This window comes from Rhinatrema bivittatum, chromosome 17, assembly GCF_901001135.1.
Source record: "Rhinatrema bivittatum chromosome 17, aRhiBiv1.1, whole genome shotgun sequence".
In the NCBI taxonomy this organism is placed as follows: domain Eukaryota; kingdom Metazoa; phylum Chordata; class Amphibia; order Gymnophiona; family Rhinatrematidae; genus Rhinatrema; species Rhinatrema bivittatum.
Window position 1 is genome coordinate 47,460,414 of NC_042631.1, and position 18,349 is coordinate 47,478,762.

At 49.7% G+C, this 18,349-nt stretch overlaps 1 protein-coding gene across 2 annotated transcripts in view; it reads right to left on the reverse strand.

Moving 5' to 3' along the window:
* Positions 1-18,349, reverse strand: part of EFCAB2 (EF-hand calcium binding domain 2) — a 122,152-nt gene that overhangs the window by 9,826 nt on the left and 93,977 nt on the right. For both annotated transcript variants that reach the window (XM_029583001.1, XM_029583002.1), the window contains exon 6: positions 3,520-3,586. In XM_029583001.1, coding sequence (XP_029438861.1) covers positions 3,520-3,586 — 67 coding nt within the window. The remainder of the gene's footprint in view (positions 1-3,519; positions 3,587-18,349) is intronic.

Below are 18,349 nucleotides of genomic sequence, written 5' to 3' on the forward strand. Positions count from 1 at the left end.
AAGGCTGAAAACCCTATCGCTCGATGGCTTCAGTGGCATTCAATGGCTTTCAAGAGCCACGGCTATCGAAGGCCTCAGGGATGAGCAGGGTACTCAATGGCGATCCCAGTGCCTCGGTGGTGGTGCTCAACATTGTCGAGAGTGGCAACGAAAAGCATCGGTGTTATCCACGGCGACCCTGCACCTTGATGGCATTGAGGGTGTTAATGGTATCGGGGCAGCTCAGCACCAAAATGGCATCAAGGCCATGCACTGTGATTGCCCTGAGGGCGGCCTTGGCATCAAGGCCACGCAGCATGGTATGGATGGGACCGAGGCATCCCTGGTCTGGATGGGACAGAGGCATCCATGGTATGAATGAGACCGAGGCATCGATGCACTAGAGGTCAGTGCCGCTACTCCACCACCTCAAGGTCCACTATGCCTACAGCACAGAAGACCCTTATGGCATCGAGAGCAGTCAAGCATCCTGATAGCATCGAGGGCACCTGGAACCTCGACAGCATCAAAGGTGACCATGGTGCCCAATGGCAGTCCTGGTCCCCAACACAGTCCTGACATCGATACATCAGATCAACGGTGCGCTGGTCACAGATGTACACAGGCAACCAATACTGGGCATGGCACCAAAGATGCAGCAGCAAGCTGCTTGCCCAGGCTCCTGCTCACCCTCTCTTACAAGGAGACTGCACTGCCATCACTGGCAAGCAGGAGGGGAGGCTACGTCATCCAGGGCTCCTGCCTGTGGAGACTAGTTCCTTTGAATGTAGGGAAGATGAGCTCTTCCCCCCACAGAAACAGTGTGGTCCTTGATTTCTGCACTGTCTGAACCTTCAACGATGCCGATCAATCGGTGAAAGAACATGGAACTCCTGCCCAGGTAGCACTCAGGTGAGTCCTTAGGCTCAGCGGTCTACACGGATCACCCAAGGACTACATTCAGTCAGTTCTGCCAGCACCTGACAAAGATAAAAAAACAGACAGAGCAAAGAGAGGACACAGAAACTAAACTGCTGGTGCAGTTATTTATTTTTTTTCTTTTTAAAGAACAGAAATAGACTCTGCCCAATTGCACAGCGACTAAGGCCTGCCATGCAGCTGGCAGACAGAGGAAAGAAGAAGAAAAAGGAAAAGAAATAAAACTACAGTAAGGTAAAGGAAACAAAACAGCTGCAGCTCTAGAAAAAAATCTCTTACAAAAACTGTGAGGAGAAAGCAAAGCTGAATCCCGTGACACACGGCTCCCGCAAACACCCAGCTCTGTGGGAAAAAGAGACTGAGGGACTCTGCCTAAGGGCAGGGTGATGACTACAGCTGCACATGCTCAGTAGGGCACGTTGAAAGTTCTAGATTCTTTGAGATCAAAGTTCCGTGCACGGCTGCATCCGATGATGTCACCCAGGAGTGAGGACTACCATCTTGCTTGTCCTTGGAGAACTGATTTTTTGTACCTTCCTTTTTTTGGGTCAAAATTCTGCATTACCCATTCAAGACTAAACAAAAAAGGCAAGGCATTTCTTATGAAAAGCAAGAGCTGGCTCTGGTCAGGCAGCACACTCAGACATAGTCAGCCATGCAGGTGCCAATGGCTTTGAACAGAAGACCCTGGTAGACAGGGGCTGAGAAGTTTCCCGAAAGAGCCATGAGGGACACATGACAAGAGAGAATTTCCCTCTCGAGTGGAGGGAAATCCTATCCTCCAATTTCCCTCACTTCCTTATGCACTCCCAAGGGAGGAGCAAAAAATCTCGAAGCAGGGTACAGAACATCTTGTGACATCAACAAGTAACTCACACAGACCTTTAGGCTCGTGCCAAAAGGGGCACCATGGGGAAAAGGATTCAAAGTTCAGAAGCTCTCCTTGCTGGCTTCTTCTCCCCAACTCCCTTTTTTATTTTATACAAGGCCACCCGAAACAGCATCATTAAATACAATGGACGGTCATCAACTGGTTTTAGAAGAGCCAGACTAATTGCACTCTCCTGCACCCCAAACATGGCTGCCATTTCCACCTTTGAATGAGAACACCTGGTGGGAACCTGAATGTGGCCGATCCAACCACAGTGCTCTGCACACCCGCGGTGATATCTTACCTGAATGGCTCTATCGAATGGGAAACCCCATCGTGCTGCAATGCACCCTTTGCTGCCTGTGAGCCCTAGGGAGCTGCAGAGCGCGGATCTTCCCACACTGTGCAAAGGACAGCCACTACCTCCCCCATGCCGTGTCCTCAAAGTCTCTGGGCTCTTGAGTCTGTTAGCCACTTTCCTTAACCTCCTGCCCAGACTCCTCTTTGCTGCCGGTTGATTTATTTTTATTTTTTTATTTTTTACAACTTTAAGTGCTTCAATAAAGGAAGCGGAAAACTAAACCTTTTGCTTCTTTTTTTTTTTCTTCAATGAGCACCGCAGGAGGGAGGGAGAGGGGCCAAGCAATAGCCTACTAGCGATCCCCCTTAGCCTAGGCTCTGCTTTGTCGAGGGAGAGCGTTTATATTTTCACCTCAGGAGCTGCTTTCTGCCATCTATACTCCCATGACTCTGCTCAGCTGAAGGAGGGAGTAAAGGCTTTCACCTCAGGAGCTGCACATCAGTAGCCAATTCAATCCAGGGCTATGCTCAACTGAGGGAAAGAAAATCATCCTTTCACCTCAGAAGCTGTTCATTACCTTTCTTCCTGTTCACCCAACCTAACTGCCCCGCAGTCCACAGTGCAAGATGTTCGCCTACCATCTGCTGGATACAGAGCATTCGAGCAGGCTGGTGTCAGCACGCATGTATATTAGGAGAGATCAGCAAGCCTGTTAATAAAACCCTGGTCTGGACCAGTCCTTCTGGATGAAGAGGAAACAAGATTTGAATTTTCCTTCACCCCTGGCTAAATTTCTGTCTGGGTAACTCATTAGCTGCATTAAATTTTACCGGATAAGAAGAGATGGTGCTGGGGTTTCACTTTGTATGGGAAATGCTATTTTTAGCTCTATCTGGACAAAATTAGCTTGATAAGTCTGGTTGGAAAAATATCTATCCTAAAGCTATCCGGATAACTTTATCAGAGTATATTCAATGGAACACTTCCCTGGGTATGTTCTGCTGAATACTGACCTTTCCAACCAGACGAACCTGGTTAACTGGGAACTGTGCTAAGAAAACAGCACCTCCCTGACAAAGTGAAACTGCGCCTTGGGCAGGCTCCCAGTGCCACCTCTTCTTATTTCAGTACATTTTGCCTGGGTAGCGCGTTAGCCGGACAAAATGTAGCCAGGGAGCAACGGAAAATAGTGAAATCTCGGACAAATCCTTTGAATATTCACCTCACTGTTGCCATAAGCAGAACATTGTAGTTCTAGGAATTGCTCTCGAGACAGAATTGCAAAGCGATGCTCACAGAAGCTTAAGGTTCTTAGAAAATGTGGACTAACTTTAACATAAGGAGTGAGAGCGCAATGGCTGAGGTCATTAAGTGCATCACTTGCTGGATATTCCCCCGTGTTTTCCTTATAATTAAAAGCAGTCATTACCTTCTTCAGTCATGTACTTCATCAGCTCCTCTTTGGTCAGAAATCCTTTCCGATTTTGATCTAACACCTAAGTAAGTCAGGAAAGCACATGTTCAACCTTAAGCAGACAGTTTACAAGAAAACCAAAAGGAGTTACTCTGCCTACTTCAGTTCTTCCTAAATTTGCAAAGATTACTTTTTAATTTTCAGGAAATAGAACAGGAATATAGGGGATAGATATTCAAAAGCCATTTAGACAGATAACGGGAAAGCTATCCATCTAATTGGCTTAGCCGCATATTTAAAAGTATTATCCAGCTAAATTCCAGCTGGATAGCTAGAATTTAGCCGGATAAGTCGGGAGCATTCCTGGGAGGAGCGGAGTTAAGTTAACCAGCTAACTCTGATATTTGGAGTTAGGTGGTTAACTTACAGGTCGATACAGTAAGGCCGCGTTAGAAAGAGTGCGGCAGTGCCAGGCGCACCCTCGTTGCCCGCATGCACAGTTCTCTTCACCTACTGCTCGATACTCTCTTCAAATTGCATGCAAATGCAAGCCGCGGCTGCGAAGCGTTAGGCCCGCGCAACCCATTTTACTGTATAGGCGCTAATACAGCGCCTATACAGTATCCTGGGTGCGCTGGTGCCTGTCATTTCAAATGTCATTTTAAATGACATTTGAAATGACAGGCACCAGGAAGTGGATGGTTCCCCTCCTCCCGAAGCAAGGAGCACGGCGAAAATTAAAACGGGAATAAAGTGTAAAAAATGGAGGTAAAACCAAAGGGAATAAAGTGTAAAAAACCATGGACGACCTCCATATTAACATTGCAGCGTATTTAACAGTATCACTATCCCCATCTCCAAATCTGCAAAAAATTTAGGTATAACCATTAATTCAGATCTTTCATTAAAACAACACATATCCATAATTACCAGAAGTTGATTTTATAAGCTTCAACTCTTGAAACGGCTTCGTCCTCTACTTTTCTTTCACGATTTTCGGACTATACTTCAATCACTCATCTTTTCTGGGCTTGACTACTGTAATTCTCTTTATATAGGTCTCCCAGATAACACACTTCACTCACTTCAACTGATCCAAAACGCAGCAGCACGTATCTTAACAAACTCTCCCATAAAAAATTACATCACTCCGATACTTCAATCAATACATTGGTTACCAATTAAATACAGAATACAATTCAAGATCCTGTCCATTATACACTCTCTCATCTACACTCCTAATTCAATTACCTTATGTTCCATTCTCCGGATTTACAAACCCACCAGACATCTAAGATCACTGGACAAAAACCTCTTAGACATCCCATCACCACGACAGGCCCGTCTTGACATCACCAGAAAAAGATCATTCTCTGTCATTGGACCAATCTTATGGAACGCATTACCAGACTCTTTAAGATCCATATCCAACTCCAAACACTTCAAAAAATCCCTAAAAACACATTTATTTCAATCTGCTTTCCATATATCACACACTAAATAACATAACTCTTCACCGACTTCTCCAGCGGGACGGGACCGTGCGAGGCCTGCGCAGCCGGCGCCAAGACCCACCGGGGTAAGGCCCTCAATCGCACCCTCACCCCGGCAGACCCCCGCGCCGACCACGAGGCGCCGTCCCCGGACCACGGGCTCCTCCTTCAGCCCTCCTCCCGGCCGGCAGCCACTAAAAACGAGCGCAGCACCGCCAATCAGAGCAGGGCCAGGAGGCCTTTAAATCACCCGCGGCGACGAAAACTCACCTCTTCACCGACTTCTCCAGCGGGATGGGACCGTGCGAGGCCTGCGCAGCCGGCGCCGAGACCCACCGGGGTAAGGCCCTCAATCGCACCCTCACCCCGGCAGACCCCCGCGCCGACCACGAGGCGCCGTCCCCGGACCACGGGCTCCTCCTTCAGCCCTCCTCCCGGCCGGCAGCCACTAAAAACGAGCGCAGCACCGCCAATCAGAGCAGGGCCAGGAGGCCTTTAAATCACCCGCGGCGACGAAAACTCACCTCTTCACCGACTTCTCCAGCGGGACGGGACCGTGCGAGGCCTGCGCAGCCGGCGCCGAGACCCACCGGGGTAAGGCCTTCAATCGCACCCTCACCCCGGCAGACCCCCGCGCCGACCACGAGGCGCCGTCCCCGGACCACGAGCTCCTCCTTCAGCCCTCCTCCCGGCCGGCAGCCACTAAAAACGAGCGCAGCACCGCCAATCAGAGCAGGGCCAGGAGGCCTTTAAATCACCCGCGGCGACGAAAACTCACCTCTTCACCGACTTCTCCAGCGGGACGGGACCGTGCGAGGCCTGCGCAGCCGGCGCCGAGACCCACCGGGGTAAGGCCCTCAATCGCACCCTCACCCCGGCAGACCCCTGCGCTGACCACGGGCTCCTCCTTCAGCCCTCCTCCTGGCCGGCAGCCACTAAAAACGAGTGCAGCACCGCCAATCAGAGCAGGGCCAGGAGGCCTTTAAATCACCCGCGACACCTTGGCGTCGCACGCCGAAGGAGCACGACAAAGGGGCCTGCCCCTTTGTGCGCCCCTTCGTGCAGACCCGAAGGAAGACCACCGCAGACAGACCGCACACCCAACGAACCTACCTCCTGCATATTTCAGCAAAACTTCCGCTGTCCTATGGGTACACAGGCTTAAGGAAAAGGCATCCCCTACCCACCATAAAAGGTAACATTGCCACAAACAGGAAAATCTGTTACAATCAGAACGAAGAACCACACTTCTAGGGAAATCAGTACAGCAGAATCTATTTGTAGTATAATATCACTTGACTTCCTATGTCGCTGTTTCACCCACCCCGATACAACCTCTACTACTTTCTATTATGCTAATGCCCCCTGTTGATATCGCAAATTCAAAAGTGAAGAATCTATGCTGTATCTGATAACTCAAATGTGGATGGATAGTCTATGTTATAACTGATTTCTCAAATATAGATAGATAGTCTATGTGATACCTGACATTTCAAATGTAAGAGTGAATAGTCTATGTTAATGTTTTTCATCTCTTCCACCCTCCCTGCAGCAAACAACCCTACCTCCCACATCTATCAACCACCTACTATACTGCAACCCACACACGAATCTGCAACATGGGTTATCAACACATACAACATATTCCCACCATTACACACTACTACACTTCCTATAAAGTGATCCGAGACACCTACCAAAACACACTACACAGATCACTTATACCCGTAATGACCACTCCCCTTACACAACTGTTAGGCTTAATGACCTTCTCTCTCCTACTTCTAAATGCTCAATCTATTGTAAAGAAAACTACCCTACTATATGACATACTTACTGACAAATCCCCTGACATATGTGCCATTACAGAATCCTGGTTAAAGGATACCGACACTGCATTAAACAACCAACTCCCTACAGACCTATATAGCATCTTCTCCATTCCTAGACCCAAAAAGAAAGGGGGTGGACTTCTCCTTGCCGCCAAAAAGAGATTCAACTTCTCTCTCCAATCTACCCTCCCCCCCACCCAAATTAGAGATAAGCATCTTTAAATCTAGCTCACTCCTACTCTGCTTAATTTACGCCCCACCTGGCATCCTAGAAAAGAACCCCTCCCCCCTCATAGAATACATCTCTAAACACATAAACATTGCCAACCCAGCCATCATCCTCGGAGACTTCAATCTCCATGTCAACTGTGACCCCCTATCCCCAGCATGCGAAACCATACTAACAGCTATAAACGCCCTTGGATTCAAACAGATTGTGACTGACCCTACACACAAAGCGGGTCATACCCTTGACCTTATATTCACCAATACCTTAATCCAAGCTGAACACCCCCTCTGTACGCCTATCCCCTGGTCAGATCACTACCGTATCGATACTTGTTGCACTATACAAAACTCCCCCCAATCCTCACAACCCACAAAAACTATCACATTCCGTAAACAGGCTAAAACTGAAGATATCACAGAGGCCCTATCAGAGGAACTACCTAACCTTGACCTCAGAGATGCTCACTCCGCCACCTCTTCATGGTTCCAAATCACCACCAACATAGCAGATAGACTTTGCCCCTCTCAAACCAAAAAAATCAACCTAGAAAAGAATAACAAAAAACCATGGTATGTAAATGAACTTAAAACCATGAAACATAACCTTCGTAAACTAGAGAAAACCTGGCGAAGGAACCGTCTCCCTACTACACTATCTCAGTTTCGCTCCCAATTAAATGTCTACCGAAAAGCCACAGAAAAAGCAAAGAAAGATTTCTATGCCACAAGAATCCATCAGATCCAGTTCAACCCACAAGCCCTATTCCAATATGTAAACAGCCTCATTACATCACAAGACAGATGCATCCCCTAACAATGACAATGAAACAAAATGTGAGAATCTAGCATCTTATTTCCTTTCTAAAGTGGAAACCATTATGGCACGCTTTACAGCTCATTCTGGTTCCCCGAACTCACCTGCACCAAAAAACAACGCAATAAAATACACTAATCATAGCACACAATCACACCCACACACAAAAAACCCAAGCTACTCTCTATCGAACTTCGAAAACACATCTACACTTGAAATCGAAACCACACTCAAAAAAATCAAACCTGCCAATCACCCCTCAGATAACCTGCCCACCAAAATACTGCTCTCAAGCCCTGCTACCACAGCCAAACACATCGCAAACATCCTGAACAAATCCATTTCTCTAGGCCAAGTTCCAAAACAACTCAAGCATGCCATTATCAATCCCATTCTCAAAAAACCTAATCTGGATCCTAATGAACTAGCCAATTATCGCCCAGTATCTAACCTCCCTTTCCTCTCCAAAATACTGGAAAGGATAATTAACAAACAACTTACTGAATACATTGAGGAACACAACATACTCTCCACATCCCAATATGGCTTTCGCAAACACCATAGTACAGAAACGTTACTCATCACCCTCTCAGAAGCCATACTTAAAGCCATGGACAACGGACAATCCCACATACTTGCACTATTAGATATCTCTGCGGCGTTTGACACCGTCAACCACCTCACACTCATCAAACGTCTCATGGAAATTGGCATTGCTGGCACAGCCTTACTATGGTTCCAATCATACCTCTGTGACAGTAGCTACAGTGTAAAAATTGGTTGTAACAAATCCAACCCTGTCAAGCTATCTCAAGGAGTACCTCAGGGTTCATCCCTCTCTTCTACACTCTTTAATATATACCTCCTCCCCCTCTGCCATCTCCTCTCTAAACTAGGTATCCAGCACTTCATATATGCCGATGACGTGCAGGTACTAATCCCTATCACTGATTCCATTGAAAATGCAATGATGATCTGGAAATCTGCACTATCTGAGATAAATAAGTTGCTCTCCGATAACTTCCTAGCACTCAACACCAACAAAACAGAGATACTCATTCTTTCCCCCCCTAACAACCCCGCAGGCAGTCTCTCCCCTACACTACCCAACTACCCTCCCCCCCCACTCCCTACCACTGCACTACACAGTTACCCTACCACCCCACAAGCCCGCAACCTTGGTATTATGATAGACAACCAATTCAACCTCAAAAAATTCATTTCAGGGACCATAAAAAGCGGATTCTTCAAACTCCACACCTTGAAGAGAATCAAACCTCTCCTTCACACCTCTGACTTCCGCACAGTTCTGCAAGCTATGATCCTATCCAAACTTGATTACTGTAACGCCATCCTCCTAGGATTACCAAAAATCACTCTACAACCCCTACAGCTATTACAAAATGCTGCCGCACGTATCCTTACAAACACTCACCGTCATGACCACATCACACCCGTCCTTCAATCATTACACTGGCTCCCCGTGGCCTCAAGGATTATATATAAAGTACTCACGCTCATACACAAAGCCATTCATAACCAAGACATGCAATGGTTCCCAGAACATCTCCTGCTCCACACTCCAACAAGACCCACAAGAACACATCACCAGGCCAAACTCCAAATACCCTCTCCTAAACTCATGAAGCATTCCACCTTTAGAGATCGATCTTTCATCATCACAGGAATCGCCCACTGGAACAAAATGCCTTCCCAACTACGCCAGGAACCCTGCCACAAAAAATTTAAACACAACCTTAAAACATGGCTTTTCAAACTAGCGTTCCCTGACTAACGAACTATCTCTCACCAAAGATACTTCTTGACCGCCTGACCGATCCCCGACCTCTCCCCTCCTTCCCTACCCCCCACCCCTGTAGGTATTCTCCTCCTCCTCCCCTCCCTCCATTACTTTCCCCCCAAATACCGTCACTGCCTTATTTAACTCATTTGTTAAAATTAACATGTACATTTATAGAAACATAGAAACACAGAAATGACGGCAGAAGAAGACCAAATGGCCCATCCAGTCTGCCCAGCAAGCATATATTATTCCTGTATATAATTCATGTATTGTCCCCTGTTAACCCTCTCCCTGTTAATGCTAATATTGTAAAGCTGGTTGCTAAGTTATGTTATATTGTGAACCGAGGTGATGTTTTGTTTTCAAACGTGCCTCGGTATATAAGAAACCTCAAATAAATAAATAAATAAATAACTACTTCTCCATCACACAGGGCACAACATTATTATATATTGATTTATTTTTTATGTAAACTATTCATTGTTTTAGATTTTTATTTTTATTATATATTTTTGTAATTTTGAGCTTTTATAATTTGATAATCTTTATGTTCTTTTAAATTTAAATCTTTATTTACATTTGTTTTTTATTTAGTTATGTAAACCGTTTTGATTAAACACTGTTTGTAAAGACGGTATACAAACACTTTTAAATAAAAATAAATAAATAAATGTATAAATACCTGTCACTTTCCGAATCCCCCAGGTGTGCGGTCATCGAGGCGGCGGCGGGAGCCGGCGGGCGGGTGGGTGCGCGTTGGATCCAGGCGGCGGCGGGAGCCGGCGGGCGGGTGGGCGCGCGTTCGATCCAGGCGGCGGTGGGAGCCGGCGGGCGGGTGGGCGCATGTTCGATCCAGGCCGCCGCCTGAGCGGGCGGGTGGGCGTGCATTCATCCAGGCAGAGGGAGCCGGCGGCGAAAGCAGCCGCTTTCGCCGCCGGCTCCCTCTGCCTGGATGAATGCACGGCCCCCGCCGGCAGTGAATGAATGCCCGTGCAATTTCGGCGCTCAAGGCAGTCACATGCCGTGACGTCAAGCGTCATGACGTCACGCCTTGAGCGCCGAAATCGCACGGGCATTCATTCACTGCCGGCGGGGGTCATGCATTCATCCAGGCAGAGGGAGCCGCCGGCTCCCTCTGCCTGGATGAACGCACGCCCCCCCGCCCGCTCCGGCCACGGCCTGGATCGAACATGCGCCCACCCGCCTGCCGGCTCCTACCGCCGCCTGGATCGAACGCGCGCCCACCCGCCCGCCGGCTCCCGCTGCCGCCTGGATGAACGGGCGCCCAGCCGCCCGCCGGCTCCCGCCGCCGCCTGGATCCAACACGCACCCACCCGCCCGCCGGCTCCCACCGCCGCCGCCGCCTGGATGAACGGGCGCCCATCCGCATGCTGGCTCCCGCCGCCGCCGCCTCGATGACCGCACGCCTGGGGGATTCGGAAAGTGACAGGAAATGCACGCCCACCCGCCCGCTCCGGCCACGGCCTGGATCGAACACGCGCCCAGGTATTTATACATATATATAAACAACTTACGCTGCAATGTTAATATGGAGGTCGTCCATGGTTTTTTACACTTTACTCCCTTTGGTTTTACCCCCATTTTTACACTTTATTCCCGTTTTAATTTTCGAGCACCACACTAACACCAAGTAGAGGGTAGGCGGTAAACTAACAGGTTAAGGACGCGGCAAAATAGCGGGTTACAAAGGAGATAATCTGAGCGCGCGTCACAGTATCGGAGGGGAATAGCTAATTCCTTCATTAAACAGCTAATTCGTTCATTTACATATCATATACATGCTGGGTGCGGAAAGGGTTATGCGTCTGTTTTAAGAAGCGCTAAGGACGTGTGAAACTGGAGACTGTATCGCTGGCTCGCCTTACGCGTCCGAATTGTGCGCTCACAGTACGTTACAGACGGGAAATCTTCAACCGCACGTTACAGTATCGATCTGTTAACTGGCTAACTCTAAACATGCCTTACGGCAGGTCTAAAGTTAGTTGGAAAGACATATCCAGCTAACTTTAATTTAGCCAGGTTTATTCAGCGGTGCAGCCGCACTGCTGAACATTCCATTTAAGTTAGCCGGATATTTCTATCTGGCTAACTTAACTAGCCGCTCAGCAGCTGAATATTGACACCAAGATATACAAAACATGTACCAATAAAGGTGAATTTTCAAAAAGATCTAGCAGACTAAATAAGGACTTAGCTGGCTATAAAATCTTTAAAAATTCATTGAGATTGAGAATTCTGGCTGGACTTGGTGGGGAGAAAGTTAGGTGGCTAGTGTTGATTTTCGTAGTAGCCACCTATCTTGGCCAGTCAAATCTAGATAATACATACATTAGTGTTACCATTAATGTACAAAGAAATGAGCTGTGTAGTAGCCCTGTATTAACTTTGCTCTATTTACTGTGCTATGTGTTGCATATTTGCCAGTGCTATATGAAAAGAAAATATAATTGTAACAGGATAATGACATAATTCAGCTTTTTCTCCTCTGACAATTCCTTCTGGCAGCCTGACACCTTTTACTCTGCAATGTGCAGAGTTCTAGTAGATGTGTTAGCTCTGCAGTCCTGCAGAAAATGGGATTCTTTATATGCTGTGACTCCGTTTGCTGGACCAACATCAAAATTATCTGAAGATGTCAAGACATGAACTTTTGAGACTGCAGAAGCCTTTTCTACAGTCTCTCCTTCAAACTATCTTGGATAAATATAAGTGGACGCAATGGCCTTTTTCAACCAATTTGCTATTGTCACTTTTGACACTTTATGACCCTTTTTGGTGCCTCTCTATAGCTCAAAAAGATGATCTGAGAGTCGAAAACCATTAGTGAACTCTAGATAGCGCGAAAAGACTATCCTGACATCCTAATGCCTCAATTCCCTTGCATGAGGCGAATCCATATCCAAATTTGGAAAGGCCATAAGCCCCACTGATTGATTTAAGTGGAAAGCCGAGATGACCTTTGGTAGAAAGGATGGAACCATTCTGAGTGAGACTCCAGAATCAGAAATTCTTAAAAAAGGTTCCCTGTAAGAGAGGGCTTGAAGCTCAGATATCCTCTTAGCTGAGCAAATTGCTCCAAAAAAACTACCTTCAGACTTAAATCCTTTATGGTGGCCCTCTTAAGAGGCTCAAAGGGAGCTTCGTACATGACTCTGAGAACCAAATTAAGGCTCCAGGAAGGACATACTTGACGGACTGGGGGGTTCAAATGCTTTGTCCCCCCGAAGAAAACGTCCCACATCCGGATGCGCTGCCAGGGCCGTCCCCTGAATCTTGCCTCTCAAGCAGCCCAAGGCCACCACCTGTACCTGCAGGGAATTAAATGACAACCCTTTGTTTAGGCCTTTCTGTAAGAAAGCCAGAATCTGTGCTACCGAGGATTGTCGAGGAAGAACACCCTGCTCCTGACACTGAGATTTGAAGACCTTCCACACCCTGACATAAGTTAAGGAAGTAGAGGTCTTACAAGCCTGAAGTAGAGTGCAATGACATCTTCTGGATATCCTTTTTTTCCTTGTCTCCTTTCAAAAGCAAGGCCACTAGACAAAAGCGATCCGCCTGATCAAAAGATATAGGGCCTTGACGAAGCAGATTTGGAAGATGACTCAGCCTCAGTGGGCCATCCACTGCGAGTTTGACTAGGTCCGTGAACCAAGGCCTTCATAGCCACTCCGGTGGCACTAGAATCACCTTCCCTGGGTGAACTTCTATTCTCTTTAGGATCTTGCCCACCAAAGACCATGGAGGAAACACATAGATCACAACATCGTGCAGCCAAGGAAGCACTGGGGCACCGACCCCTTCTGCTCCATGCTCCTTTCTGCGACTGAAGAAACGTGGTGCCTTGGCATTCTTTTGAGTTGCCATCAAGTCCATATGAGGAGCTCCCCATCTGTGGGAAATTAATGTCATTGTGCTTTCTAACAGCTCCCACTCTCCTGGGTCTAACCGCTGGCGGCTCAGAAAATCCGCTTGCACATTGTCGGTCCCCGCTATGTGCAATGCCGCAAGCAAGGCTAAATGCTGTTCCACTCAGGCCATCATCATCTCCGCTTCCAGAGCTACCGGTTCCTCCCTAACAGTTGATATAGGCTACTGTCATCGCATTGTCCGATAGAACCCTGATTACCCGATTATGCAGGAGTGGAAGGAAACTCTTCAATTCCAAGTGCACCACTGTCGTCTCTAGACGATTGATGGACCACTTTGCTTCTTCCATCGACCATTGGCCCTGGACTGATTGAGACTGGCACACTGCTCCCCAACCTGAGAGGCTGGCATCCATGGTCATTATCACCCACTGAGGCACCTCGAGGTCCAGCCTGTGCCCCAAGTGGTCTTGGGCAAGCCACCAACTAAGACTGGATCTGGCGGGACTCTGAAAGCAGTAAAGGAATCTGAAACGCCTTCGACATCGGGTCCTAACGGGAGAGAAACACTTTCTGTAAAGGCCTCATATGAGCAAACACCCAAGGGACCAACTCCATGGAGCCATGGACCTGCAAGTAATCCCAGACCCTGGGTACTTGAGCATCTAAAAGGTGCCAAACTTGCGCCTGCAGTTTGGCAATTCGTTCCTTTGAGAGGAAAATCTTGCCCACTCGGGTATCGAAGCGTGCTCCTAAGAAGTCCAGGACCTGAGAAGGATGAAGATGACTCTTGGACTGATTGGCGACCCAGCCCAGGGATCTCAAACTGTGCAAGACAATTTTCACTGCCTGCCTGCAGAGTTTCTCCAACTTTGCTCGAATGAGCCAGTCATCCAGATATGGGTGAACTAGCACCCCCTCCCTTCTGAAGGCTGCCTTCACTACCACTATCACCTTGGTGAAAGTCCTTGAAGCCTAGCCAGGCCAAATGGGAGGGCACAAAACTGGAAATGCTTTCTGAGAATCATGAATTGGAGAAACCTTTGATGATCCCTGTGGATACCGATGTGCAGATATGCTTCCGTCAGATCCAGGGAAGCCAAGAACTTCCCGCTGCACACCGCTGCAATGACAGAGCACAGGGTCTCCATCTGGAAACGTGGAACTTTGAGGGCCCTGTTCACTTTCTTCAGGTCTAGAATCGGACAGAAAGACCCTTACTTTTTCGGCACCATGAAATAAATGGAATAACGCCCTGTTCCCCACTCTTCCTGGGGAATGGGAACAATGGCACCCAGACACTCTAGCTGTGAATGGTCTGCTGAACAATTAGTTTCTTCATTGGTGAACTGCAGGGAGAGATCATAAATAGGTCTCTTAGAGGCCGAGCAAATTCTGAGGCGTAGCCTCACTCTATGACACTTAGAACCCACTGGTCCGACATTATCTTGACCCATTCCTCGTAAAAAAAGAGACAGTCTCCCACCAATTACTGGGATCGAAGAATCGGTCGGCACTATCACATTGAGATGACTTGGATCCGAGGGACCCCTGATCGGCACCATTTCGGCTCACTCTGTCCGCGAAAGGACTGAGACCAGGACTGGGTCCTCCCCGAGGTCTGTCTCCAGCACGCTCCAGGTGGAAGCACTTTTGCCCCTGAAAGCGAGAGCGGGTTGGAAGAAAGCCTTTAGTCCCCTTAGGTTTATCTTACGACAGCTTGTGCACCTTATTATCGCCCAGAAACTTTATCAGCTGCTCCAAGTCCTCTCCAAAAAGGAGCTTGCCCTTAAAAGGAAGTGTAAGCTTCGTGGACCCTTGGGCCGATCGGAACCAGGAGATGGAATACCTTAGAGAGGTAGAGACACCGGTTCCAACCGGGAGGCGGCGAAGACAGGCTCGCGGACAGCTGAGAGGAAGACACGAAGGGCCCTATGCGACCAAGGGCCAGGAGGAGAGGCTGACCCGGTGGGAGAGGATCTTCGCCCTGGAAGCCGGTACTCCCCCGAGAGGAGCTCGTAGGAGTCCGGCCGCTGGGACTTAGGCGATTCACCCTGGAAGCCGGTGTCCCCCCGGGAGGAGCCCGGAGGAACCCGGCCGCTGGGACTTAGGAGATCTCTACCGACGGAGTCGTTGCTCACCAGGCCAAGGTCAGGTGCCGGAGAATCGCCGTCAGCCAGTCCGCGTCTAGAGCCAGGGGATCGTCGTCAGCCAGTCCAAGTCAAGAGCCAGAGAAGTACCGAAAGCCAAGCCAGAGTCAGGAGCCAGGAAGAACCACAAGCCAATCCGAAGTCGAAAACCAGGAGATCAAGCGACGAGCAGGAACACAGCAACTGGGAGCAGGACGAACCTGGGAACCTCGTTGCAAGGCTCTGAGGAGAGGGGCTGCAGGGCTTAAGTAGCCCAGTCGCGTCTGACGTCACTGGAGGGTGGAGGCAGGTTCCCCGCGCCTGGCCCTTTAAATCTCGGGCCGAGACGCGCGCGTGCCCCTAGGGGGCGGAGCCAGCCGCGGCAAGACGCCGGCTGCTTCGGCGGCGCGGCAGCAGCACAGGGGAAGCGGAGGCAGGCCTGGGCGCCGCGTGGGGACGCCGGAAACGTGGCAGCACGGGCCCTCGGAGGCCCGGGGAGGGCTGGAGCGGAGCGGAACCGCGCAACTGTGAGTGCAGTGGCCGGGGCCGACCCGGAGCCGCAACAGTACCCCCCCCCTTACGCCCCCTCCCGGGGGGTCGTGGTTTGTCCGGATGGCGGAGGTGGAACTGCCGAAGAAGGTCCTTATCCAGGACGTGGGAAGCAGGCTCCCAAGAATTCTCCTCCGGGCCGTAACCTTCCCAAGACAGTAGGTACTCCCAGCGGTGGCGACGGCACCGGACATCCAAGACCTCTTGTACCGTGTAGATGACATCCGGATCCGAGGAAATATTGGAGGGCTCCGGCGGGGAAGCCCGAAATCGAGAGAGTACCAGCGGTTTGAGGAGGGACACGTGGAAGACATCATGGATCCTAAGCGAGGAGGGCAGTCGCAATCTATAGGATACAGCCCCTATGCGTTCGGCCACCGGAAAGGGTCCAATGTAACGAGGCGCTAATCTCATGGAGGGGGTCCGCAATTGAATGTGCTTAGTACTTAGCCATACCCTTGTCCCGGGTAGGAATACCGGAGCGGGCCGTCGAGATCGATCTGCATACGTCTTGAACCGAGCTGCAGTGCTGCGGAGCTTCTCCTGCGTGGAAATCCAGAGGTGGTGAAGCTGGCTAGCCGTTAGCTGTGCTGCCGGAGAGGTAACGGTCACCGGTAATGGCAGTGGGGGTCTTGGGACCCTCCCATAGACTAGCTGAAAGGGGGACTGTAGCATAGCGGAGTGCTTATGGCGATTGTGAGAAAATTCCGCCCAGGGAAGGAGAGAGGCCCAGTTGTCTTGGAGCTCATCCACAAAAGCTCGGAGAAAGGTCTTAAGAGACCGATTGGTCCGCTCCACTTGGCCGTTACCCTGGGGATGAAATGCCGTGGTGAAATCCAACTGTATCCCAAACTTTTTGCATAATGCCCTCCAGTACTTAGCCGTAAATTGGGGTCCGCGATCCGAAGCAATATGCGAGGGCAGTCCATGTAGTCGGAAAATATGCTGGACAAAGAAGTCAGCCAGCTCAGGAGCCATAGGTAGCTTGGGTAAAGGGATGAAATGTGCCATCTTAGAGAAGCGGTCAATCGTGACCCAAATTACGGTTTTCCCCTCAGAGGGAGGCAACTCCACCACAAAGTCGGTGGATAGGTGGGACCACGGTTCTGTGGGAATAGGGAGCGGCTGGAGTAGACCCCACGGGCGTCCTGGTGGCGGCTTTTGCTGAGCGCACGTGGGACAAGACTGAACATAGTGCCGGACATCCTCCTTCACCCGCGGCCACCAATAAAATTCAGTGAGCAACTCCAGGGTTCGCAAAATCCCAGGGTGGCCAGCCGTCAAGGAGTCGTGTGCCCATGCCAGAACCTTCCTCCGGGAACGGACTGGAACCACCGTCCTCCCCTCAGGTCCTACGTCCGTGGCGGCCAGTAGGACTTTAGCTGGGTCCAATATGTACTGAGGGGGCTCCGTTGTGTCGTCAACCTCTGTGGTGCGAGAGAGGGCATCTGCCCGGACATTCTTGGCTGCGGGTCGATAATGAAGCGAGAAGTCGAACCGACTAAAAAAGAGGGACCAGTGGGCCTGTCGGGGATTCAGCCTCTGAGCATGAGACAAGTATTGCAGATTCTTATGATCGGTATATACGATGATCGGATGTTGGGCTCCCTCCAACCACTGCCGCCATTCCTCGAACGCTAATTTTATGGCCAACAGCTCCTTGTCGCCAATCCCGTAATTCCTCTCGGCCGGAGAAAACTTGCGGGAGAAGTATGAGCAAGGCCGGGTCTTGCCGGTCGAAGAGGTTTGGAGCAGCACCGCCCCGACGGCGACATCGGAAGCATCCACCTCCACTATAAATTGGCGTTGAGGGTCCGGATGCCGGAGACAAGTGTCCTGTAAGAAAGCCTCCTTGAGATCCTGGAAGGACTGTCTGGCAGCTGGAGACCAGTTTCGGGCGTCCGCACCCTTCCGTGTGAGGGCCGTCAGAGGGGCAACCAGGCTAGAGTAATGCGGGATAAACTGGCGGTAGAAGTTCGCGAAGCCTAAAAACCGCTGAAGAGCTTTCACTCCCGATGGTTGTGGCCAACCCTTGATGGCGCTCACCTTGTCCGGATCCATTCGGAAGCCCGTAGAGGAGACAATATATCCTAGGAAGGGCAGTGC